The 27,702-nt window shown below is 44.8% G+C and overlaps 1 protein-coding gene across 3 annotated transcripts; it reads right to left on the bottom strand.

Moving 5' to 3' along the window:
• On the bottom strand, positions 1–27,367 carry ABTB1 (ankyrin repeat and BTB domain containing 1). 3 transcript variants are annotated; one of them, XM_066326664.1, is made up of 12 exons: positions 27,175–27,367; positions 25,412–25,474; positions 24,293–24,348; positions 23,127–23,271; positions 21,070–21,229; positions 20,145–20,190; positions 19,075–19,191; positions 14,337–14,452; positions 8,963–9,061; positions 8,230–8,397; positions 5,176–5,376; positions 1–3,509 (listed from the first exon to the last, which is right to left on the bottom strand). In XM_066326664.1, the coding sequence occupies exons 1-12, from the start codon at positions 27,228–27,230 to the stop codon at positions 3,303–3,305; spliced, it is 1,434 nt and encodes a 477-aa protein (XP_066182761.1). In that variant the 5' UTR covers positions 27,231–27,367; the 3' UTR covers positions 1–3,302. The 3 variants fall into 3 exon arrangements, with proteins under 3 accessions (XP_066182761.1, XP_066182762.1, XP_066182760.1); XM_066326665.1 differs by having other exon boundaries at positions 25,375–25,474; positions 27,175–27,332; XM_066326663.1 differs by lacking the exon at positions 27,175–27,367 and adding an exon at positions 26,643–26,839 and having other exon boundaries at positions 25,375–25,474.
• Positions 27,368–27,702: the final 335 nt, after the last annotated feature.

The raw sequence follows: 27,702 nt of genomic DNA, 5'->3' as shown, positions 1-27,702 counted from the left end.
TATAGTGAAATAGACTATTTTATTGCTGCACACATGCTTACACATTTCTTCTTAAATATAATGTCGCTCTAGTAAATTTTACAATCTTCTTGATTCAGCAAGTGGCTAGTAGTAAATAAAAAGGACAGAGGCAACAAAACACAGAAAGGACACTGGCAACAGAAGAAAAATCAAAAGGTTTTATTTTTGTGATAAAATTATTGCAGCAAGAATGAAGTGAATTCAAATCTAAGTTTTGTCCTGGCTCATCTTAATTAGAGAGCTTGCCTGCATGCTGACCATCTGCTTATGCATGCATTTGGATAGCCCTATTTTGCCAAAAGGCATGGGGGGAGTTAAAGGATCTCAAGTAATTGGACAATCTGACAGACCTCACAGATGTGACCACTAGACAGATGAGGCATTTGCTTGGAAGCCCACGTGGACTTGCACTGCTGGGGAGCCAGATCAAAAGGCCACGCTGACCTTTTCTCCCACATGTACAACTGCAGCCTCACTTGCCCCACACTTAAGGATGCAGGAATGGAATTATTCAAGAGCAGCCATATGGAAAATGCTTCCTCACACTGCTGCTCCTCCTCTGCCTTTCTCTTGCTTTGCCCACTGCCAGTATCCATTTGCTTTAGCAGCTGAGGCATCTGCAGAGAAAAGCATTAGCACATTCCTTGGTAATCGCGCTTCTGCATCTCGCTCGGTACAAGCAGAAGGCAAGGGCCACGTCCTGTTCTCTGGTGGCTCTGTGCAAGCCTTGTGGGCTGTCACAACCACTGCTGTGGAAAGCCAACTGCTAAGATGTCAGAAGCGGAATTTCTGCTGGAGGAGGAGAAGAGATGTGATAAACTAAACATCCTGCTTATGTTCAGTGTTATCTTCAGCCATATACCAAGGAGAAACACAGAGGAACTGAACCAGCTGAGCTAAGCTGCTGGTTTCTGTAGCAGATTTTCAAGAGCCTGACATTCTACTCAGCAAGAAAGCAAGCAGTTCTCCTTTCACCCTTCTTTCTCCAAAATACATGGGACTTCATATTAAAGCCTCCTTGATAGCCCTTTACCCTCCCCAGGTTCATGCAGATACCTTCATCAGTTGTGCTGGGCTCTTTGGTGCTCCTGTCAAAGACACACGGAGCTTAGAGGTGGACATGGAGGTACATTCCACAAATCACACAAGAAATGCACAGCTCCTCTCCATGTCACTGTCCCAAACAGAAGCACACTCCTGCTGCTTCCTGCTTCCATGAAGCAACATACTTCTGTGGAGGGACACATCATCCACCCTAACCCTAACATGACTGTGGAAAACAAACCACAACAACTCCTTGTACTTCTTCATGAGGGTTTTCAAACAGAATTGAAGCACATCCTGCTTGAATAGCCCTGCCACATCATTTCCTGCCCCAGAGACTTGATCTGCAAGAGGTACCACTTAAACACAGATGACAAAGAGCACAAGCATCTGAGGTTCAATTGTATCAATGAACCTCATGCCTGCTCCCCCCAACCCCAGCTCTATTCCCAGCTTCTGTTAAGTGCAACTCAATCCTGACAAATGATTTTGCCAAAGTCTGGCTTTCCCCAAGCACAGTGGCTAAACCCAGAGTCCCCTCCTCACAAAGTGCAGTCTGCTTAGTGCAAGTGGTGCCCAGAGCCTGCCCATGCACCTGCCAACAGCTTCAGTGCAGGAGAGGTACAGGCAGTGAGGCTGCAGCTCTCATGTGCTGTGGGGTATCAGCCTCTCACCTGGTGAGATCAGCAAAGAAAAACCCATCCTCCCAATATATCCACACCTGAAGCAAGTCCCTGCCAAACCCCAGATCTCCAAACCCTTTAGCAATGAGAGGCACCACCACCACTACAGAAAACAACATCCTGAAGCTGCAGGGGATCCTTGCCCAGTTCCCACATCACATAATAAAAGCACACCTGGCACAGTATATTTCAAGCTCTTGCCTCAGGAAGTGACCACAATGATTGTAAAAGGTGGTCATGGCAGCCCAGTACCTGTGCAGGATCACCATGTGCTTCACTCAATGCCTCTCCTCTCTCCCAGAGCACAGCATGGGAAAGTATACCCAGCCTGCACCCTGGAGACCTGAGACTCCCCCAGCACACCATTCCAGAGAGGGACAGCTCCAAGGGCAGCCCATCTGGCAAGGAAAGCTTTATGCAGGGTTATCACTCGCTGATTAGTGCCAAGGAGAAGAACACTATTACCCTCATTAAGAATCCAGGCAGACATGAGATAACATGACTTACTGCAGAACACAGATTCAAAAACATTCATTATTACAAACAGTGAATTTCTTGGAGAACAATGAAGCTACAAGGCTCAAGGCTGAGCAGACAGAAGGTCATAGAGTGGGACAGCAGCCCTGTGGGAGACCCAAAAGGCCCCATTCCTTTTAGAAAAGATTTCCAGTGTCCCCTCTTCCCAGACCCACCAGCAAGTCAGCCTTGCCCTACCACAATGGATAAAAATAAAGGGAAAAGTGCTGTTTCCAAGAAGAAGGTGTTTAAGAACCTCTCAAAAAGGGCTGCTCTCCCTTCTTTTGTGCATTGAAAGCTGCCACTTTCTAAGAATGCAACGATTCTGGTCTCTACTATATTCCCAAAGATGCTTGTTCAGAAAGCAAAGCTTTTAAATTCTGAGCACTTCGAAGCAACGAAAAGCTAGGGAAGACCTGGAAATCACTTTTTCTATTTTTTTCCAATCTAAGTACTAAAATAGCAGGTGAAGACGGTGCCTTCCACATAGCCAAGTACCTCTCTGTCCCTGTTAGGGAAGCACTGCCCAGTTCTGCCAGTCTTATAAAGTTGACAGGGACAGTGCTGGCCTCCTTTCCCATATACTTATTAAGATTTTAATCCAGTTTTCTTCCTCTGTTGGTGGTAATTTATCAAAAACTGGCATAAGCCAGTTTAGGAAGTGTGTTACTGAACCAAAGAGCAGGATGGGTTCTAATCCCGGGCAGTAGGAAGTCCCCAGAACAGCTCCCTCACCATTCCCAACAGCTCAGAGTCTCCTCTCTGCAGTGTATTGTATAAAGGAGTAGCTACTGACTAAGGCTGAGCTTAGGGAGCTACTTCTGAAAGGAGAAACAAAGAAAACAAAGGAAAACCAAACACAAATCAGAAATGCAAATGTCCAGACACAAATAAATTAAAAGGAAACCATGTCTGAAGGTGGATGGGAAGGAGGACAAAGAACGGGAAGCATGACATTCAGACTCAGATGTTCTTGCACTCCAAGCCAACACAGTGAGGGCTGTGCAGGCTGCATATGACAGGCAGGGGTTGCACACATCAGCACTCGAGCCCTATACTGGCCAGGAGGTTTTCTAGAGCTTCAAGTTTCTGGTTGGCCTCCTCAATGGCACTGTAAGTCTGCACGTTGCTGGTGATGTGGAAGCGGATGTCATCAACCAGAGGGATGGAGTCAGTCTCCTGCCGCTCCTCCACAGCCTCCGCATTCTCCTTCACAGCGGCCGCAAACTCCTCCAACTCCACCAGCTGCACCAGCACAACGAGAGAACCATGAGGAAGACAACAAGACAGGTGAGGAGACACAAAGGGTCGGGATAATGGTCTTGGACACTGTTAAAGGATCCCACAGAAAAGAAAGGAAAGCTAGGGTACATAGGGACCCAAATCCTCCAACAAACCTTACCCAGTAACATCCTCTAACTAAGCATCCCTGGTTCTGGTATTGGGGCACGTGCACATACGCAATATTCCCTCCAAAAAGGCTCCCCAGCAGGAACCAGGAGATGTTGCCAGACACTTTTGGGCAATGTGTTCTAGCAGAGAAGCCTGTGGGTGCTTGTGCCTGTTTCAGAACTGGGAGCCACAAATTACCATCCTCCCTTGACTCAGCCCCACCACCATCAGCAAGGCATCTGGTCTGCTCTGCACTTAACCTGACAGAATTGGGTCACCCCTGAATGATTCTGCATCAGGTTCCCCAGGAACGTGTGGTGAGCTGAAGGGTGAGAGGCAGTTTCCATCTGTCTCTGTTACTGAGCTGTGCCTGGGCACAGCAGGTTGCTGAGCTCTGCTACCACACTGCCAAAATCTCTCCTTGCTGCCATCAGTGCATCTCCACTGGATGCTGGCAATCACTGATGTCTGAACACCAGCTGGGGTGGCTCTGTCTGTGCCAACACCCTTAAGAAGACACACTGCCAATGCTGGGTTCAAGGACTCCCACTCAAGCTAGAGAATGGGGAACACACAAGCAAAGCCCTGTCCTGATCACTACTTGGGATATTCAGCATCTTTTAAATAGTTCTTCAGAACCCAGAATCTGGGTTCATGCTGATGTGTCTGTCATTCCCAAGCTATGCACTGAACTAAGTATCAACCCCAAAACCATTTCCTTCATTGTTTTCTTATGCCAAAAACAATTTCACACCTTTCAAGCTGCAGGTGAAAATGTTACATTCCCATGTGAACTGCTCAAGTGGTTATAAAGATCTCAGCATAAAAATCCTTCATAGGTTCTAGTTTATCCTTCCTTATGGCAACTTTCTCCAAGAGTCCTGAGACTAAGCTATAATCACTCAATATAACACTTAAATTGAGCCCCATAAGGAAAACTTCAGTGTTAAATTCATTACTTCTTGCTGTTTGACAGCAAATTATCCACTGAGCAAATCCGTACTATTTGATTTGTCATCCTGAAGGAGACTAGAGGTCACATTGATTTCTTCTATCTAGAGCATTATGCCAGGAAGAATTTCCCCCAGAAAACACAGAAATGCACTTCTTGCACAGGGCTCCCCCCTACACACCCCTTTGGCTTCCCCAGGCTGCAGCTGTGTATTCAGGCAACGTGGCTACTTGGGCACAGTGGCTGAAAGTTCAGTGGAAATCACCTGCCCCTGGTACTTGCAAAGCTTTTTGGGAAACTTTTTCACCCTGACATTCCACAGGGATGTGCTAGCCAGGGACCAAACTCTGTCTTATTGTGATGACATTAGGTACTGCCACACTCCTCCTCCTCTGTCCTAACTCACCATGTGCTTTTCTACTTAACTGCTGCTCATTTTCTAATGAGAAGAGAAAATCCAGAGGACAACCATTAACTACAGACCAAAGTACAACCATTCAATCTGTTGTCTCTACGGCTCAGATATGGGGGCATATGTGGTCACTGCCACGGGGAGTGTTTTGGTACCTTCTCGATGATCTTGGCCATGTACTCTGTGCACTGGTCCTCCAGTCGGGTCAGCTGGAACAGCTTTGCAATCCTCCAGATGCTGATGATGTTGTCCTCATCGAGGATCTGCGCCAGGGTCCTGCCACAGAGGCGCTTGAGCCCAGGCAGCAGGTACATGTCTGCCACACACAGCACGTCATAGGCGTTCTCTGGAGACAGCTGGCAGTGCAGAGGGGAGTTACTGCCCAGTCATGAGCATGCTGCTTGTCACTGGCAAACTACTGTGCCATTTGGCCCCTTACTGGACAAGTGCTGACTATGGAGAGACAGCAGCTCTGTCTTTCAGGCTGTGTCTCCCGTTCAGTTACCACAGAGGAATTTAATGTGCAACAGGGGGTTTCTCATGCTGCAGGTAACTCCTCTAGCTAAGCACAGGGCAGAGCTGAAACACCCAAATGCACCTGGCTGCTAAAAAATGTTCAGTGTGACAGTGGCAGGTCGCTTTTACCAGACATACTTCCAAAAGACAACCAGAAGAGGCTGGCAGGACAGAGAACCTTGTCCCCACATTTTTCTCCCATTTTATACTGCTGGATTTACCCTCTGTGAAAAATATGCAAAATTCTCTTAAGTGCCAGCATAACCTCCCTGGCATGGGGGGTACACTCAAGGACAGAAAACTGAACACAAAATAAACTGTAGGTGAGGCCCAACTAGGTAAGAATGTATTTTTCAAATCAAATACTAGTGGAACGCCAACATGTGTTCAGAATGGACTAAATTAAGGGACCAGATGCTCATAGTGTTGTGAATGGCCTTTAACATTTTGAGGCTCTTGAGCAAGAGAACCATGTTCCCATTTACCTCTTGGGTACTTGCAAGTGATCTGAGGATAAAAAAACCCCCTGTATATAAAGTTGGAGACACCACCTCCAGCTTCACTCAGCCTCTTCCCCTTGGCCGGGCAAATCTTATTTTTGTCAGCCATCTGTGTCACTACCTGGAACTAGAGTCCCTCTGTTCCTGCTAATGCCAACTGCAAAGAGCTCAGTTATTCGTTGGAACAGTGGATTTGCAGGAGGAGGCTGTGGAGGAGGCAAGGGCCCTTGCATTTAGAGACAAAGTAGCTGATCTGGATGGAAAAATGGTAACTGGTGCAGCCTAGCCCACTCTCCTGATAACTAGTGAGCAGCAAACACACTGCTGGGCACATGTATATGTGTGGTTGCTCACTCTGACAACTGCAAACAGCTGAGTTTTTTCTTCCTCCACAGCTGTCTGCACCTGTGTTTGGAGAGAAGTTCCCAGCAAGAGACCCAGCTGTGTAACACCCAGCAGCAGCTGGGCAGAAGAATGCGAGATGTAGGAGAGCCATGCCACGAGGGCTATGTATGCATATGCGGTAACAAAGCTCTTGGGGTTATTAATCAAGTGCTGCTTTGTCCCTTCATAAGCTGTGAAAAACTCAGGAGTTGGAGGTGTTTGAGCCAGCAGTATTGATGGCTGCAAGCTCCCAACTGCTTTATCAAGAACAAACTGGCAAATGTTCCTCCAAGAACTGCCCTCGAGCCTACACAAGTATTCTGTCATTGTGCCTGGAACCCTTTATGTCCTCCACAGACACTCTTCCCTCTAATTGCAAACACTGTCACTACTGCATGGCAGAGACACCATAAATCCTTTGCAAAGAAAAACATGGAATTGAGAGTGCTGATAGTTGGCTGGAGAAACACAGGACAAGGAGAACACTCCACGTGTAAATGTGGAACCTGAACTATATGCCTGTCTTCCCAACCATTTTTTCTGGTAGTTTCTCATGACAGGTGAACTCTCTGCAGAAGCTCACATCTTGCCTGCTCGGTTTGAAACCCAAGCTATGCACTATTCTGTACATGAAACGTATGAGTAAGATCCTTTTAACTCCTACACATTGTTGTAGGTCTGTCCTCCTGACCCAAGCCCAGACAGAGCAGCTGAGGCATCCCTTGGAAAGAAATAGCTGCCTGGGAAACATCCTTCCTGTGAGTCATCATGAGGAGGGCAGATAGACTGGAGAAGTGCAAGGGAACAGGGTCAGCCTGCAGTGCAAGGGAACAAGGTCAGGAGGATCTTCAAGCAGCTTCTTTCCCTCACGGCCTGCCCTTTCAGCAAGTGGCTGAGGAAAAGTGCAGGCAAGTGAAGGATCAGCTCTCTGATATACCAGTAGCAATCCTGCCCTTGCTGCCTGCCAAACACATTTCTCCTCACTGCTACCTGGAGGTGAACAGATCAGCAGAAACAAGGTCATAGCTGTGTGCACTCTGTCTGTGGCACCTAACCCAGAGCACAAACACCACTTGGGGGAAGTGACGCTGTCAGGTGCAGCAGCATCTCCACCAGTCACCACCCTGATGCCAACACGTGTTCTGGGATCTTGCAGTGAGACCTGCTGAAAGCATTTGCCACAAAACCAAAGCAGGAAGCTAATTAAACACTGGGATTTGCTGCATCTTCCATTAGGCTGAAAACTAAAACTGGGTTAGGGCTATTTTGTTACTGCTTGTGATACTGAGCATAGCAAGACACTGGTCTCCCAGTGGAACCTTTGCCCACTCCAGTAATAAATAACAGTGGAAATAATGACTTGCTACAAATGGAAAAGTAGGCCATGATGCCAAGAGTAAATAAGCAGAATCTCTCAACCTGTCCAGATCTCCAAATGTGTTCAATCTGCCATCTACTGGCAGATGCTTCCCTTTTCTTTCCACAGAGCCCAAGAGGGAAAGCTACAAAAGCCACATATTTATCATGTCAACAAACAGCATGCAACCTGATTCCCAGATTTTTATTGTGGAATAAAAAATTACGGATTTTCTTCCTGAATATCATGCACACACATGAACTACAACCCTGCCTGGCTAACAGGACATCCCAGTATGTGGATAACTGAGACAAAAGTGAAGTAGCAGAGCAGGTCAGTGAAATTTACGCATATACACACACACACACACTCTGCTCCAGATTTAGAAAAATACTGCTGAAAACACCTCAGAGCTCAACAGCACTGAAGGAAGGACCAGCGGCTGGGCTCACCTCTGTATCATCACTGTAGATGTAGTAGAGGATCCGGATGAAGATGTCTTCTGAGATGTTGTGCAGAGTCACCACAGGGATGCTGGGCTGTGTCTGTAGCTCCTCACTCTCACTGAAATGATCTTCAAGAAGGGCTTTGAAATAATCACTGCGACCACAGAAAAATGCCTGGAGAGGAATGAAAAACCTAAACACTGACATCTTGGCTCGCTGCACCAAACCAAAGATCACTACCAACCAGCTGTCAGAGCAGCTCAAAGATATTTCAGAAGTTCAGACTCTGTAACTTTGATTTTCCCTACATTTTGAAGCTGTATCTCCAATATTTTTCTAGACTTTACTCTATCTCTGCCTACCTTCAGAACCACAAATGGTAAATGCAAGAGATTCAAAATTAGCATGGCACTAAGGCAGGACCTTGAGTCGAGGCTGGATGTCAAAATTCATCCTTACTGCTGTTCATCTGCAAATCAAACATTCCTCTCTCCAGACACTGAACTCATAAGCAGCAGATTTTGCAGCTGTGAATGCTGTAACTGAATTCATAAATTTATCTCCACACTTCTGCAAGAAAGGCAGGCTTTGCTGCTTTGGTAAATGCTTTAAAAGCAGTTTTGCAGCTTAGTCAATGCTGCTTCTGCAGAGTGTATACAGCATAGGAGGAATGGGGTACACAAGTAGACTATATCCATGGCAAAAAGGGAGGAGGAGGAAGTACAGCACAAGCAGATACCTTATGGCACAAGAAGTTGTAATCTTGCACCCGGAAACACACGTCAGGACAGCTGTTGAAGTTGTCGGTGCTGTCAAACGGCAACTCCCCAAAACCAACCTGAGAAGAGAAAACATACAACCCTTCCTTTAACATCCCTACTTTAAACATGCACAGGGTCCCAAGTTCAGACTCCTCTGTTTTCCCAGAAAATGCCATCCCTCTATTCCCTCAGCACAGTGCAGAGCACCAGAGATGCTCTGAACAGATTCCAATGTCAGGAAATGAAGAACTGGCACTTCTGATAAGAGATATTCCTGGTACAGCTGCCTCCTTTATCCACAGTAATTTCCTGACTCTCCATACACCACTGGAAAGCGTTTCTCTGCCATCTGACAAGGCAGATAACCAGGCAGAAGTGAAATTTACTTCATGCAGTAGGTATCACAAGCATACTGGAGCTTAGGACCAGCCTTTTACTGGGTACATGTAAAAACATATAGATTACCTCCATGTACAAACCAGCCTGAAATGGTTTGGCTACAATTATTGCCTCACTTGAATAATCCAACATTGCTAGAGCACATTTTTGATTTTTGATTTGATTTGCAGCCAAAGATAGTGTTGTTGCAGTATTAATACTCAAGAGAATTATTTTAACAACACACCTCCATGCAATCCCACATGCCAACAATGACAGCATACACCAAAAAAAACCCAAACCGTTTGCCTTATGTTATTTTAAAGTAACATTTCTAAATATTTTCCCTTTCACCTTATTCTATATACAGTGTAATTATAAAAACAAAAGTTTATATTCATAGACATGTAGCCAAGACAATTTCTGGAAACAAAAGTTTCCCCTGATTTTTGCCTTCTATAAACATGCCCCTGAGGTACCTAGGATAAGCAGTTTATTCCTGCTGTCTTTCATCCAGGAAAATTACATCCCAAATTTGCACCCAGGAAAACCCTGGGCTGACAATAAAGATCAGACTTACAATAGCAGACTGCCCATTTCCAGCCCACCTGCCTCCAGCTGGACTTCCAGCTCTACTGAGGGGCCAGATTCTTCCTCCCTGCTGAGCTAAACAAAGACACAGACTGGAACAACACTAGGTGGGAGCTCTCAGCCAGGATCAGTGAGTTTCTCACAAAACATGTTCTCGGATGTGGCAAGGCACCAAGCTGGCAAAAGTTCACATCGCCACTGACCATGGCAATCTGGACCCATCTACCATGCTCTTTGTCTGTCCACAGCAACACTTGGCAGTTTCTGATTCCTAATCACAGGAGAAGCCCAGTGATGTAAATCATGCACACGACTATTGCAGTGATGCTGGTTCTCCATAGCACTCCTCTCTTGCAGTCCTGCTCCACTGGGCAACTCCTGTTCCAGAAGAGACACAGCAATTCAAGGAATGGTGCCCATCCTGATCTATCACCTGCTTTTCATATAGCTTCAACACAAAGGGCAACAGCTGCAACACAAAGGGCACCACCTTATCAAACTGAGATGAAATTGTCCCATTCGTAGATTCCCTAGGCTGCTATTTTTCTGTTATCTGTGTCTCATATTTCAAGGTTTTGGTCCATGGTCTGGGCATCCGCAGCCTCACTATGTGGCAATGTGTTACAAACACTACTATCACGATGCAACTGCCCACTCTGTTTGCCTTGCTGCTCTCCCCACTCTATGCCCACAGCTTCCATGTTCTCTCCTACAAATTCTGACATAAACCTGAAGGCTACAGATATGCAGGCACATCACAGGTAAAACAAACCTAGAAACAAACTTGGTCAAGATGCCACCCTGTGACATAAATGTGTTGAGATAAATGCCACATCTCCTATGTGCATCCCCTCTTTGCTCTCCTTTTAATGTCCAAAGTTAAATCTCTAAAATGTATCCATCTCTCTGGAATGCATATGGGAGTTTTATTCGTCTGAGTTTGTCTCCTGAATTATAAATTCCTCTGGGCTCAGTTTCCTGCTTCTAGCCTTGTCTGGTCCCCACTCTGCTGCTCAGGTTTACAAGGTTATTTTCAATTACTACTACAAAAGCAGGTTCATGTCTTTGTTTCTCCTATTCAGCATATAGTGGCTGTGCAGAATTTTCCCTTTTACTCTCCTTTCAAGTCTCTACTATTTCTACTTTCCTCCCTTGTCATGTCTGAGGAATCTAATCTCCTTTTCAGGATCTTCCTGCAGAAAATTGGCTTATTCCTCCCACTACCCCTATTCATACAAACTCCTTCATGGGCCTATGCCCAGGAAAAGCACAGCTGCCAAAGTCAAGTATTCTGCCCAGGGAGCACAACACAGTCCAGCCTACAAGCTGCAAACACATTCACAATAACTCAATCACCATATAGAAACACTCTGAATACTCTCACTCTCCACCATCACATGTGGAAGACCACATCTTTGCTGCTACAAATGTCCTATTAGAGCTTAAATAGAAATGTTGTTGGAGGCAAAAACATACTAAACAAATCAATGGCAGCAAATTACACCTTGTCCAGATTATCTCAGCAAGAAAACTGTAAATAAATTACAACACAAAATACAGGGGTTGGTGATCCAAGAGAAGATTAACACCTCACAACCAGATGCAAGTGAATTGGATAGGAAAAAAAAAAACCTAAAATGGAAACGTGCTGTAAATATTTCAGTTAATCTGCCCCTGTCAAACAGGCAAAGCAAAGCACAGGAGTCAGTGCCATGGACAAGCACAGTACACAGCTGCACAGACAAGACAGAACCCATCTACTTGTTTCAAACTGTTCTTCCTATGCATTACAAGATCTAGGTTTACCCCCAAAGTGGCAAGCGGTCTCTTTTTAGCAGCCACAGCACATGTCAATATAGATGGAAAGAACAGTACTTCATGGTAAACTTTGATCCTTTTACGTCTGACTTCATCTTGGTTTGGAATGTAAGGTCTCAGTTAAAAGGTAACTGAAAAACAGCTACAAGGAAACCATGTACCTACAGTGGAATATACCGGAAGCCCTGGAGTAACTCAGAAGTCACCTGGCAGACATGAAATGAAGAATCAGGGAGACAGTGGGAAGCCACTTTTTTATTTTTACAGTCCTGGCTTTTCATGGTATTTTACTTAAATCTGTCACTACTAGATTTTATTGAAACAAACTGAGGAAGCAGCTGTTGTAGACAGAAAAATCTTGGCCATTACTACTTTAAAACAAAACAGAGACAACAACCACACTTATAAGACAATGGGGGGAAAAAGGCTTTCAAGCACAAACAGGAAAGAGAAACAAGGTACTAGAATTATAAATGTGTTTGAGATTTCAAAAAATAGATAGTTTTCAGTCTAGAAAATAATAATGAGCTGCAATTCGATATCAAACAGTCATTATCATTTTAGTCGTGTAAGATGCCACTAACCATGAAATTGGAATGCACAAAGTTTCATACATCATCCAAGTATCAAAGACATTACATGCAAATTAATATGGCATAACATGACACGCAGCAGCTCAAAATGTTTCTTGCCAAATTCTGGAAATTCTGGCTTTTATCCAGAAGCCAAATACCTGCCTTGTTCTGCATAGGCTGGAAAAAAAGAAGTAATGCATGTTTCCCTTCAGAACACAGATGTCTATGAGTGACTACTCAGCTGTTCCTGACATTTTAGGTCACGTAGTTTGTATCCTACTCCTTGCATGGTAGCAAACCCTGCAAGAATGAGGATATGCAATGCCTGTGTCCCAGAACAAAGATGCCAAATTCACAGAATTGAACAATTTGAAAACATTAGAATAAGAGATAAATGGTAAACAAACAAAAACAAACCAACAAGAAGTACTTACAAAGAGAAAAATGGGAATCTTTAAGAACCTATCAGGGTTAAACAAAGTACCCACACTTGTGCATGGCACACAAATTCTCTAGTGAGCAGGTGTGTGTGCCCATGCCCTCTTCACTTGTACAGCTGTAATAACTCTAAATGCTGCCTTCATTCCACTCTATGAACACAACAAGAAAACACCACAGCTCACAATTCACAGCACTGTCAAATGATTACATTATTCCAAGTCTCCTCCTTTCCCTCCAGCTCCTATTCTACATGAAAGAATTAAGAAGGAAGGTGTTTCTAGCTCTAGAAGAACAACTTAACAGGAGTATGCCATCAAGTCTGGAAACAAGCAATCAAACAGGAAGTATTCTTTTTATTTCTGAAGTGACTCAATATGTATGTAAATCTCACTAGTTTGGGGATCACGATTCTTTTGTTTTTAATTCTTGGGGAGATAATCTGAAGCTTACTTATAATATCATCTCCTTTTAAAGCCTGAAAACATACAGAAAGGCATATTGAAAGCCACAAAAAATGTAGAGTTATTTGCAGGAGGCAGGTTACATAGCAAAGATTTCTGAACTGGTAGTTGTAAACTTGAAGGAGAAAAAATCTCCCTCTATAGTGAAATATATCTGAAAAAAGCCAGCACAAAACACGTTGGCTAATTAAAGTAAGAAACCTTATCCATGTACACACACACACACACACACTTGGCATCAGGCAGGTCTTTTTGGCAGGGGACAGAAAGAAAAGGCAATAAAACTTTACTATATCACTCAGTCATACAACCTCTGGGCACAGCAGCCACTTAAAATGAGTCCACATTCTTAAATACAGAGGTTGGCATCAGAAAGAGGACAAAAAAAGGACATACATAAGACCAAAACGAAACTGCTGAGATTACAGAAAACACCAGATGCAGAAAGAATGAAGACAACTAATAGTTATCCTGTTCTGCAAATGGGAGAGAAGATCCACATACGTGATCCTAGCTAATAATATAATGGTATTTTAACACAGTCATGATCAACATGGGGGCTATTTCTGAGGGACAAGACATAGTTAGGAAAAGTACATCTATTGCCAGTCAAGTTAAATTCTCTTCAGAGGGACTTATATTTCTGCTGGAAATATTTTCAGAGTTTGGAAGCATCTCTCCATTGCAGTGTGTCAGTTCCTAGCAAGCCCAGCAAGCCATCTTTCACCTATATATCCCTTTGGGTACCAATGCCTGCTGCTACAACATTTCTAATTTTCAAGAAGAATGGCGAAGAGAAGAGCTGGGGGCCCTGTCCCATTGTATTCAAAGGGGAAATCCCCATCAACCACACGGAAAGGGTTTTACTTACCAAGATCCCTGCTGGGGGCAATACCCAAGGGGAAAGACCAGCACTGATGGCCTCATTACCCAATTTTACAGCATCTCCAAGCAATAAAAGCCTTTCAGCATTTGGAGCACCAGGAAACACGCAAGCACTAAAGTCTGTATAGCAATGATGTGACTGAACACGAGTGAGCAGGTATCCCAGCCCCAGAGAGCCCACAAGGAGAAGAAGTGCTCCCTACCCGCAGTTCAGCTGGCAGGGCGCAGTCTGCCAGGAGAGCCAGATCTTCCTGCAGCCGGCAGTTACCTGTGGGCTCAATCGTCAGCACTTTCACACAGGTCCCTGGCTTGGAAGAGACTGGAACAAGCAAAAAAAAAAAAAAAAAAAAAAAAGAGCAGAGATGCCTCAATTCCTCCACAAACATTCTCTCCCATTTAGATAAAAGACACGCCAGGGAAACTAGTATTATTGCTGTTCAGCTTTTACTGCAAAACACACATAATTCTTCTATGCACACACACATTCAGCACCCCTCAGTGCAGCCAGTGAGCAGGGCTAGAAGGGGACACATATATTGTTGTCTCTCCTCACACTTCCACTTAATTCCTTAAGCAGGAATATCAACTGTGGGAATCAAAGTTGGCACAAGCATATTTCAAGCCCAATTTGCTCTTTGGAATCCATGTCATCAATTACAGTTAAGGACCATGGATCAGGCCTGCCCTGATCCCTGCAGAAGCCACTCACACACTGCTTTCCCAAACCACCCCTACAGCTGACAGGGTCACCTAAGGTAAAGCCCATGCCAGGGAGTTTTTAAAATTAATCTGCTTCCATGCCTCTCTGCTCTATCACATGCTTTCATCGGCTCCCATTTCAGCTGTGTCATCCTGATTTCACTCCAGGGAACAAAGGGATTTGTTCTTGTTTAGTCAGTAAGTTCATCAGGTATGAATTTATTCTCTACTCTCCATCTACAGATACCTAAAGCACAAAGACCCCGAAGTACCCCAACTCCCACATGTGCCTGAACCATAAAAGAGCTCAAACAGACCATTCAGGCAATTTCATTTGCCTTTTTCAGACCTAGTGTGTTGTCTTCTCTTGTCTTATCAGCCAACACAATAAAACAGCCCATTAAAGGGAAAACGAAATACACGATCATACTTTAGTGGTCTGGCTATGACCAAAGTTGTGCAGCTTTATAGAAGCCAACCCCAACTTCAAACGTGTGGCAGCCCAAAGCAGACCCACTGCCAGCACAGCCTTTCTTGTTTCTGGTCACCCTGCTCCACCACCTCAGCTCACCACCTGAAGTTTGTTCCCAGGTCAGTGTGGTTTGGGGGAAGAACTGGAGCATGTAAGACATTCAAAAGTCCCTGGCATACAAGGAAGCATGTGAAAAAAGATAAAGCACCACCGGAAAAGGCAAAGCTGTGGTAAGGAAGCCTTAGGATACTGTTGGGAGACAGAGACACAGAGTTAACTCCGAAGCATTCAGAAGAATTTGACAGGTATGATTCACCACATTAAAACCCCTCACAGGTGAATCACGCCACCTTGAGACCTCATTTCTCCTGACATTTTGCACAGCATTACATGAGCTCCATCAGATGACTCCATTGGGTCGTGGGCGAAAGAAGACCACGATGTGCCACAAAACAAGATCTCCACCCCCTCCTCCACATCACTGCTGCACTCCTCAAATATGCCACCACTGTACTTCTCCATTGGCTGCATATCCCAGAAAGATTTCTGGAAAGGGAAGGATAATGTACCAGTACAGAATAGTCAGGTACCATGATTGCTACACACGAAGCTCACCAGCAAGGACACAGGCTGCCCTATGAGCATGAAATGCTGCCCTCAGATAAATGACTTCCAGGGTAAATAAGCTAAGAGGAGCCCTGGCACCAACACAAACCAGACTGAGTGCATTTTCTCAAAAAGCCCTGATAACTTACATATCAGCATGAAAGAAGGAAATTCCCTATTTTGCAATTAGTAATTCTTCATGGCATTTGTATTTCTGTAGTACTTATTGTAACAATCACCAGGTCAGGCTCTGTAAGTGCTAATGGACTCAGCAAGTTTTAAGTAGCAGTCAAGGCAAAGAGTTCTCCTCTTGGGATCCACAGAGCATCTGTGCACTTTCCCAGTGACACAAAAGAACAGTGATTTTTCTGAGATGTGAATCTATTCAGACACTGCATCTCTCAAATCCAAGGGCACAGCATTTGGTATCACTCAAAAATCTTTCCTAACAGAGACAACAAAAATCAAAGTTGTGGAATAGGAATAAGCTGCTGGCTGCCAGCAAGCATGAAAGAGAAACACAAGAAAGATGAATGGAGGGGTTTCTGAAAAAAGGAACATAAACAGTGCAAGGTGCTGAAGGGAATAACCAAACTGTGGTTAATGTTGAGTCTGGGTTTCTTCCCAGTCTAGCACAGCTGTATAATGTTGAACATCACCTACCAATGTATCAGCTACCTTGGTTTTCCTGCTCAATACTTCTTTGTCGTCTTCTGGTTAAATTGAGCCAATGTACCACAAAACGTAAGAGCCACAAATAAACCACACTAAACTCCCAAAACCTTCAACATGATGCCACACTCAGTTGCATGTTCTTCCCAATGGCATATAACCACAGATTCTGCACATCCAGCGTCTTTGCTACAAAGGTAAGCATCTCAAACCTTGCTCTCACCCTTTTAGCCCTAAAACTTGCTGTAGTAATTGCAGAACATTTATTTTCTAAGACATGCACTTCTAAAGGAAGGATTATGGCTTAATCTGGACAAATTGAGCGCTTCCAAACACTGCAATAATTTTTTCTTGTTATAGGCATGATATACACACAGGGGAAAACAGGCAAGCATTCACACTCAAATATATCTCAGGTGCAACAGAAGGCACTGGGTCATCCTCTTCCTGTACTACTGTCTGTGCAAGCCAAGATACTAAGTGCTTTTGAAATACTGATTAACTCTGGATAATGAGATTGCAGACACCGCAATTATCCAGCGGAGCTGCAGAGGCTCGAGTTCATCTTGTTTTCTTGTTTCATCTTCCTAATACAGATACAATACTTGACCCTGCTCGGCAGACCTGAATCAGATGTCTGTTGCTAAAACACTCAAAGAAACAGACATGCTTTGTCAAGTGCCAGACACAGTGTGATCTAAGATCTTTCCACTTTTTTAACTTCTATAACTCTTACATATATGCCTTTCTGCAGAATCAAGTTTTCCTGCTTCCACATGAGATTTAAGAAACAAACTTCTAACACTTGTTCTATTTGTTTGAATCCAACCTGTCATAAATAAAAATCAAGACTAGTATTTCCATCAGTGCTTTAAACCACCCATTGACAGTCTTCTGTCAGGCCTCAAAATTGCAGAACTGTTCCCCCCCCAAACTACACAGAAGTTAAATTATTTGTCCAGTGCCATTATATTTCCAAGTAGTGTTTTTATCAAAAACTTTCAACTAACCTGAAACTTTACTTAATTATTTTCCATTTGAAAACCCACCAAGAAGTCAGCTTTTCTGCAGTTCACAGATTTAAGTACCTTCTTTTCCTTCCAATATAATATGAGATTTCAACTAAATTAATTACGGTGAAATGTCTCAGCTAGACCCTGGGAAACAAAGATAAAAAGGAAAAAAATGGATCTCTGGCATCTCACTGAATGACTCAGAGACTGAAAGATGACACAAGATAATTTTGTTATCTGATTTTTGAGTAGCTTTTATTTTATATTCATTCACCACTTGCTTTTCCACCACTTATTTAATACAATCTGATACCTTACAGTTTTTGTAGATACCAAGAAATGCATTTCTAATCTCTTCAAGTCCACGTTTACATTTTTGTTTACGTAGAAGTAAGAGCTGTGACACAGCTGCCATAAGGACTTGCACCTTGGTCTACATGGGAATAGCTGTATCATGGTAAGCTTGTACACCCCCCACCACCAAACACCTGCACATGGCAATCTCTTCCATGTGATTTGCAGATGAGAAATCTCTTGAGCAAGAAGTATTCTATAAATTATGTCCTGCAACTTCAGGAGGCTGAATAATCACAACTCATATTTAAAAGGAAAAGGTGGAACAGTTACATCCCTGCCTCTTAGATCAGGGAAGAAGATGCTACTGACTTTAAACTACAGACTGGAGGCTCATCTCAAAACAAAATTAACTTGATTAAAGTAAAGGAGTTAACTCAGAGCAAAGAATGAGAATCAGAAGCTTTCAGCCTGCAGGTTTTGTTATCTGATAATTTTTTCTGCTTCGTGACTAACACACACCACTTGTGCTGCTCTGATTGTTCCTCACATGTCCATTAGCTTGAGCTAAGGAGATGAATGATAAACTCCAACTGCTGGTCCTCATGCAATAAGCTTATGTCATGATTAGATCACAAGTTATTTGGATAACAAGAAGTCCTTAAATAAAGGATTGCTTAATTTAAGGTTTGGCACATGCATGTGTTAATAATATACACATGCTTTCAGAAATAACTTCTCTGCTTTTAAAAAGTGTTGTATCTCCCTCTGCACCCATTTTGGTCCAGTTATCAGACATTTTACTTTGGTTAGGGGTCAGATAAATGCAGAAAATTACTTCTGACTGTATATATTTTATCTTTCTGGGGATTTAAACAACTTCCCAATATATACTCCACCATGCTCAGCTGAATGTCAGGCAACCACAGCAAAGTCTTGCTACCATGGCTGCTCTACTATAAAGAAAGCATTCAATATAAATTATAGACATGCATGTGTCAGAAACTTCTACAGCTGCCCTACAGAAAGGCCATGACTGAAAACTCTCATGCAAACATGGAATTTCCACAAAAGAATAGTTCTCTGGAAGCCCCAAGGACAGCATGAAACATCCACCATCATGTCCTGTTTCTCCCTGAAAGGGTACACAGGCACAGCACAGACAACAGCAAGTCAAATGCTTACCAAATTCATAGACTTTTTTACATTTGGTCTCCAAATCATCAATGAGGTCCTGCAGCCGACACTGCTTGGCCAACCTCTTGCAATCACTGACATACTCTACATCAATATCCAGACGACCTGCCAAGAAATGCAGTCAGCTCTCTTAATCCACAGGATTTAGGTATAAAAATGGCAAAAAAAATAAGGCCTGAAGATTTGACAGCACAGAAATTTAGTAATTAGATACACTGCCTCACTTTTCAGAGGGAGAAGTTCAGTCCCAGAAGCTGAGACATGGTATTCCATCACCACCCACCACTTAAATCAGTAACAGTTTGTCATTTTATTCACATTTCCACTTTCCAGGGTTTACCCCTAATAGCTTACCCTAAGAGTCCAAAAACCAAACAGGCTATACAAAGCATGTCAAACTCCCTCAGAAAATCAAAACAGCAGCACAACGGCAGCAGGCACAACTCCCACCACTGACTATCTGGCTTTGGGTAATGATAGACTTCAGGCACAAGTTTTCTTCCCAGGATCTTTTACAATCAGTGAAAATGTGGCAAGGGACATTTCTGAATACTGTATTGGAAAAGAAGAACCTTGAAGACAATGTTAATTTCTGGCACCACCTCCTGGCCTGAGATAGTTCAGCATTTAGCATGCCTACAATACAACACTGGACATTTTCACAGAAGGTTTAGTCAAAGCATTCAGCACACAGTGCTCAGATCTGCCAAACTGAAAATGTCCTATATGGGAAACTGGCTTTTCACCACCTTAGGAGGCTGTTACACCAGATGACAGATTTTCCTTCCTTAAGAAAAAAATACAGTGTCCAAATCCACCCAATCAATCAACCTAAGCTGATTTTGGTTTCAATTGACTGCATAATTACTGGCAAAAGGTACAAACATCTTGGAAGAGCTGGTGATTGGTCACATTCTCCCTTTCTGCCAGCAGAGAGCTTTTGTTGGCAACTCAAGCACCCAAACACTGCTAAGTACAAGCCTGTGCCACTCAGTGCAGAGCTACAGTCAGTTGCCCACCAGCCATGTAAACAAACAGCAGAGGGTAAGGTCATTTACCTGTGTATAGATACTGCAGAAGAGCACCAAAGGCTGCTGGGTTAATCTAAAACGAAACAAGAGAAAGTTACATTTGGAATCACCATGAATTTAACAGTAAGTTTGAAACATGATCCTGAACAAGCAAAAAAACAAAGCCTTAAGTAAGAACTCACATACTGCACGTGATTTCCTTGCTCCTCGCATAACTAATGCTGCCACTTCACCTGGCTTACACAGCCCCTTACTGTTTCAACTGATACTAATCCATCAGGCACCTCAGGGGACGGGACATGACTAATAGAGAAACTCAAGCAACACGGTTGTAATACAGGCTCTGCAAAATCCAGGTTTTTACTGATATAAACATTTCCACATCTTCCCAATTCCTGATGAAAGATGTTCTTCTACAAAGAGAAAGGAGAGCAGTGTTCTGAGAAACTGGAATTACGTTTGTCGCAAGAGGATTTGCACTGCCAGGGTCAAGTTACAGAAATGTGTGCTGGTGGTATTGGTGGTTAATGGATGGAATGCACTTATGGCCTATTTAGTCCTTGCTGCAAAAGCAATAAAAGGGACTCAGTGCCAATTATGGAGGTGATGGCTTCACCACAGACCACCTGTCCACCAGGAATTAGACAGACTCAACTCATTCTAGAGAGGGGTTGTGACACAGCTGGCAGATGGTAGCAGCTACATGCTACTGGAATTAATTAAGATATGTTTGAGTCCACGGCAGAGGGAACAAAGGGAAGGTATGCAATCTGCAGCCTTTTGTTATCTGAAAAAGATGCAATTTTCCTGCATAAAGTGCCTCCGCAAGCCCTTCTCCTCAACTAGGGTCATTCAGGAGCTATTCACTGTGGAAGTTAACCCTCAAACTCACTTTCTTCACACAGCTGGAACAGCAAAAGAAAGGAAAGAATGGAAGCACAGCCTTGCTCACCAGTGGGTGCTTCAACACTATCATGTTTTTCCCCTTCCATTTGGTCTCAAACATCTCTGCAAAGTAGGCGCTGCGAGCGCTGAGGATGCAGCGGTGGGCACAGAAGGATTTGCCATGAACGATGAAAACCATGTCACTCTGGTAACCCTGCTCCAGCAGCCTGCAAGGAACAGAGAGAAGGGAAACTCACTGCAGGATGAAAAAGGGAAGAATGGAGTAATGCTAGTGGGGAACATGGTACAATTAGGCCTAAATGAACAAATACCTGCAGGCGTTGCAGTCTCTCCCTGCTCAGCAGGAAGGCCAGCATGGGGCTGGTACTTCACATACTGGAGTGGGATGTCTCACTCCCTTCCATAACTCAAAGAAGTTTTGTTAGTGCAACAGAGGGGATGGAGAATGAAATCTTCCTGCCTTAGATGAACACTGGGAACAGCTTTTAGAGTGGAACTAGCTGCCCCCAAGCACATCTTCAGAAGTTAATACTGCTTTTAAATCCTCAGATGTCAAAAAAACTCCCTGCAAAATTACACACTTTCAAAAAGAACTACCCTGCTACAAAATAAGATGCAACTTTCCCACTCTCTGGGCACTGTCAGTGTGCGCACTTTAACCATGTAACAAATAGGAAAGGACTTGATGTCACCCACCCTCAGAAGAAGGAAGGATGTGACAGGCATGAAATACAGGCAATTACCACATCAAAGGTGAAGCCTTGTTTATGCCTGCATGCCCATACCTTCAGTCTTCAAAAGGAAAAAAACCCAAAACTGCTACTTCTAGAATTACAGCAACCATCAGCAGTGTTTTCTAATGCCCATCACTCCTTGCACATATATCCTCACAAACATCCTCAAGAGGTCAAATCAGGTGCATATCAAGCATCATACTCCTAGAGAGCTGGACTGGTGCATAGAAAGGTGTGGAGTCACACACGGAGATGTTGTCAGAGTCTGGAATGCTAATCTCAATTTCCTGCCCCTAGCACACCATTACTTCTAAGTGTCTTGCCCCAAACCAAACAGAAGCATTAGGTTTTCACATTTTGCCTCCCAACTGTTGCCCTTTGTTTCAACTTTAACACAAGGTCTTCTTGAATGAGAAGCAGAAACCAGCTAAAACCAATTTTAGCTTTCATGTATGATCACCATCTGAGCCACAGTCACCAGGGCAGTAATAAATCACCCTGCAAAATTCTACTTCCCCGGAACACAGAATCTGATTTTACTTAGATAAATGAGCTTCCTTCCTCCCCTCTCCCCCTACAGCTTCAGAAAATAGGACACTGTAGTACTGGGAAGATTGTCAGACTTTTCTAGGACTCCTGTTTCAAAGATTAAAAAAAGGCACACCAAGGTTTTAACATTTGTAATTCAATCCAATGGAAAATAAAAAGGAAAAAAAAAGCCAAAACAACCAACCAGCAAGTCTGTAACAGCATCAGTTACCGAGGCAGAGAAACAGCAAAAAGAAAAGCTTGAAACTGTTCCTCTACTCCCGAGCAAGTTAGGCTGCCACTCAAGCTCTAGTACAGTGTGGGACAGACAACTTTTAAAAGTATCTTAAAAAATTTTAATAACCAAAAATGAAGAACTGGGCAATGTCACTGTTGAGTCAGTTTGAGGCTTCTTAAAGTGCTCTGTTTCACAAAAGAAACATTTTATCAGCGTTGAAAATTTCATCTTGCAAGCTACAGCCCCTTCAGTCCTGAAACTGAATTTCAGTTGACGTACTATCCTAAATTGTTGATGTGGTTTTAGTGATCTGATTTTGGTCTGATAGTCAAGGATGACGGCTTAGTGGTTCTGCATTATAAAGACCAACTTTCTGTTGACTCTGGAGTCTGTGCACAACTCACTGGAGGCTATGCACACACATACACCTAGGGATCATCCCTTAGGTCACAGAGGAACACCCCTTAGGAAGCTCTACATGCCCAGGAAGGACAGAGGGTACTGATCAGCTGCCTTTCAAAGCTGCCCTGAACAGAGAGCTCAAACATGCAGAAGAGCTCAGGAAGGATGGTGGGATGCTCTGCACATGCCTCATGTCCTTACCGTTGGAGGAAGACATCATAGTAGTCCCTCTTCATGCACTTGGCTGTGATCTGTTTGTACTCCTTCAGCAGCCGTCGGATGGCATCACTCAGAGCTCCGTACAAACAACGTTCTCCATCAAAAGTGTTTGCCTCACACTTTGCTCCTGTTAAACAACCACAGGCACAGGCCAGCAGGCAGAGTGAGATCCTTCTGTCCCCAAATGGTCACTAAACAAGTGTGGCTTCTGGCTGCTGACACGTTTCACTGTGTCCCCTCTGCTGATGAGCATATTGACAAAAACTGAGCTTCCCTCACGTGTGTACAATCCAAAGCTGCTCTCCCACAGACAAATCCCTTTCTGAGGAAGTCATGACTTGTTTAAACTGACCCGTGTAAAAAGCCTCTCAGCACGGCTCCAGCAGTGTTCTGGGAAGACAAATCTCACTGTAGAAATAGTGCCATCATTTCTCGGACTGTTAAGAATTCCTCCTAAAAAGTATTTTTGCTTTGTATAAGACAGGAGATGCCTCTTCAGGTTAGAAACTGCTAGAAATTTGGAGGGCATTTGCATTTTCCTATTTAGAATTTTATTAAGATGCTGCAAATGCAGCAGAAAACCAGACCTTTTGAGATGTGACGCTGCACTCTGGTTCCTTTGGCAAAACGCTACCAGTATCTAGGAGAATTTGGGTGCTGACAACCAAATGGGCAGGCACTTGGTCTTGCTTTGTCTGAGATTAGCAAAATCCCTGGCATTTCACATTTAAGTCCTGCTTACAAAGCCAGGCTATCAGTAGAGTATAAGAAAGTTTTACACAGACAATTCTTCCTATGAAATACAACTCTTAGATCAGCAAATTCCCAACACCATTGCACCCTCACAAAAATATCAGCTGTGATTTCAGAAAGTCATGCTGCCTTGAGCCATCACAGACAGTTTCCCTTTCTGTGCATTTTCAAGATTTCAAGCAAACAGAGAAATTGCAAGCAACTTCAAGAAGCAAATTCAAGCAGCAAACGGCCTGCAAGAGAGACCATGAAGGTGTGTGCAGGGCTCCTTCTGTAGCCTGAGATCGCTGATCAGATAGTTGGTTGTAACAGAAGAAGTTTCCACAAAGGACAGCTAGAAGGACATACAATCCCATTGACCAGAGAGAGACCCACATCAGGACACTTTTGCTCACCATTGGCTAGAAGATAACGTACAAGCTCCTCATGTCCACACAGACAGGCGTAATACCTGACAATAATGAGAGAAAGAAAATTAGAGACGCAGTAGGAAGCAAAGTTCAGTGTTTTTGCACATCACCACACACAGATCACAGTACTGAGCATCCCTGAGAAGCTTAGGAGACGACTCCTCATCGGAGGAATTGCTACCAAACAGCACAGAGGGCAGAAACAGACTAAGCAGGATCTGTTCCCAGCAATCCTAGGCACTGCAAGGAGATCTCAAGGTCCCAGTCTGGGTTCAGCATCTTCTGGTGCACTACCAGCTGCCAAAGCCATCCTCATTTTAATGGAGATCATTTCATGGGCACTCAGCAGTCCACTGAATCCTCAAAAACACTCCATGCTCCTTCTGTTGTCAATCTGGCTGCCATGCACTGTGCCAAGGAGGGAACAGCACCCACACTGCATGTACAGAAAATCCACCCCTCACTGAAGTTTTACTTCAATGAGTTTTGTTTTCTCTTTCACAGTTTAAGCCTTTCATGATTCTCTTTCATAAGGACCTCAAATTGTCTTACAAACTAGGAGAATCCTGTAACATGCATTGCAGCAGCCAAATGTTACTCTACTGTTACTTTGGGAAGTTGTTCTGTATTCTAAACATATTGCAGATGTCTAAATGTACTTTGGAAATGTGGCAAGCTCACAGCACATCCCTCAGCACCTCCAGGGGGATTCCTCATTATCTACTGCCAGACAGACCGTGATCCCACATCCTCTTGGCATTTTATCAGGCCAAGCTTTCACCCAAAAAGACATGCTAGAACACCAAAGACTTTGGTGGGGGAAAAGCCTAATAGAGCCAAGAGCAGAGTGTTTAATCCAGGTAATTTAGTCACAAAACCATGCTTCTGAGCACCACTACAGCAAGCCCAAATCAAATATAGAGACAAAGACGCATTTAGCACAGCACGCCGAGGAAGAGAAGCAGAACTATGTAGCCAAAGCTCCAAAAAAGCAGAACCTGAGACATTCTGTAACAGTGCTCATGGCTGGGAATGCAGAGAGAGTAAAGGAGCTCTGAAGGCCCTACCCCCCGCCCAGCCAGTGCTCCAGGCTGCAGCACTCACAGGGGTGTACTGTCCCACTTATCACGGACATTAATTTCCACATCACGCTGTTCAAGAAGGTATCTGGAAGAAAAGGGAGAGAGCAAAGTTATAACTTCATGCAGCTACTCACTCAGTCACATTCTCCTCTTTCAGAAGATGTAACTTCAAGTTCATAGAGTAACTTCCAAAGGTATGACAGGATCTTGCATTGGACTTGGGGAACTCTCAGCTGTGGCTGAAGGGGCATCAGCCAAACCTTCACCCAAAGAATGGTGTTCTACAGCATGGCCTAGCAGCTCCCTTCAATTTTAATTGTGCACATGGGGAAACAGGGTAATCAAACACATCTCTAACAGGGCGGCAATCTCAAAACAATCCTGAGTACTTCTGCAGTACCTTCAGATTCCCCAACAATGCTCCCAGCCTGGACGCTTACAAGTAAGCAGCCAATTTTACAAGGCCAAGGCTGGACTCCCAATCTCCTTGTGGCTTTTCCTGACAAAAGCAACAACATCAGTGTCACTTCAGAGCATTCTTAAATCCTGCCACTTCCTTGTCTTGAGTATTTAGGCTAGATCCACTGCTGCCAACGTTCCCTCTTTGACACCTCTAGAAGCTGGGCTTTGCCTTGCAGACAAATCTCCTGCACAGCCTAGCTCAAGTTTTGGTTTTTTGTTACCCACCATGTGAGTAACATAGTGTAACATGAGTAACACTCCCTCCACCTTTGTTGTTTCAAACTTCAGGTTCCTCTGACCACATTCAACACACCAAGCAACTCAGCTCCTTTCTACGCAGTCCCATGTGGTCAGTTTGTCCCCCCTGCTCCAACAGCACTCTCAGACTCTCATTTCTCCACCATTACTTCTATATGGGTCATCCTAAACCTCTGTAAGGCCATCCCCTCAGACTCCTATGTAAACCTGCAATTTACTGTTTGCAATGATTTAATCTAACACAATCACAACAGCTAACAATGTTCCCCAGACCTTACCTATCTGCACATTTCCCCTTCACTAGCAAGCACCTTGAAACAGAGGTTGCTTTGATTATCTGGCAAATCACACACCAAGAGATGGAAGAATCAAGTAGGATAAAAGGGTGAAAAACAGTTTTAGATTAAAACCATGAGTTGCAGGAAAAGAGCCTGTTGTAAACCCTGGACCTTGCATTCACCCTGCAGACAACAAGCCCATTTGCCTCACTGCAGTTAAGCCGTGCTGCTTTGAGATGAGCAAGGAAACTTAACCTGAAATTTTGGCATCCCCATATTTCTCAGAGATACTCCCACAGTCCACAGCACAAGGTGTCTTAAGCATTTCCATGACGATTGCGTCCCAGGGATCCAGCTTCTTATCAAGGCAAATATCATTTCCACCAGTAAAGAAAGAGCAGCGGGAGAAGAGCCTTGCGCAAGGACATTTGCCACAGGCAGCATCCACACCCCCGAGTATGCAGTGACCGTCTGACACTCAGACACTGCCGGAACCAGGCACACGTCACCCGAACCTAAGCAGCCCGGCAAAGACCAGGTACACACCCAGCTCCTGGGGCCGCAAACAAGCTGCATTTATGTACGAGAAACAAACTGCCCTTTCCGCACCCCGGCCGCCCTGGGGAGCCCCAAAGCTGCGAGAGCCGCCCTCGGAGGCCGGGACGAGCTCCAGGTGAACACGGGCCGGCGAGGCGCCGACAGGCCCGGCCCGCTCGCCCCGGAGACCAGGGCGGTTAAAGGGCAGAGGTGGGCGCTAGGGACCTGCTCCTGGCCCGGCCCAGCTCACCGCACGCGGCTCACGTCGCCCTTCTTGCAGCTGGTGAACAGGTCGCTGGTGTCCATGGCCGGGCCAGGCCGCGGGGCGGCGGCGCCGCATTTACGCGGAGAGCGGAGGAGCGGCCGCCGGGCCGGGCCGGGCCGAGGGGAAGCGGCGGCGGGGCGGCAGCGGCGGCGGCTGTAAACACGGCGGCGGCACCGCCCGCCCGGAGCACACCGCCCCGCCCCGCAGCGCCCCCTGCGGCCCGGAGGAACAACTGCCGGCCGCGCCGCACGGGGACACGCCGGGCCGGGCCTCGGGAAAGGGGACCTGCTCTGGAACAACCCAGGGGACTGATCCGGAACCGGGCCTCGGGAAAAGGGACCTGCTCTGGAACAACCCGGGGGACTGATCCGGAACCGGGCCTCGGGAAAGGGGACCTGCTCTGGAACAACCCGGGGGACTGATCCGGAACCGGGCCTCGGGAAAAGGGGACCTGCTCTGGAACAACCCCGGGGGACTGATCCGGAACCGGGCCTCGGGAAAAGGGACCTGCTC

Source organism: Sylvia atricapilla, chromosome 11, assembly GCF_009819655.1.
Source record: "Sylvia atricapilla isolate bSylAtr1 chromosome 11, bSylAtr1.pri, whole genome shotgun sequence".
In the NCBI taxonomy this organism is placed as follows: domain Eukaryota; kingdom Metazoa; phylum Chordata; class Aves; order Passeriformes; family Sylviidae; genus Sylvia; species Sylvia atricapilla.
This window is presented reverse-complemented; position numbering and strand designations above follow the sequence as displayed.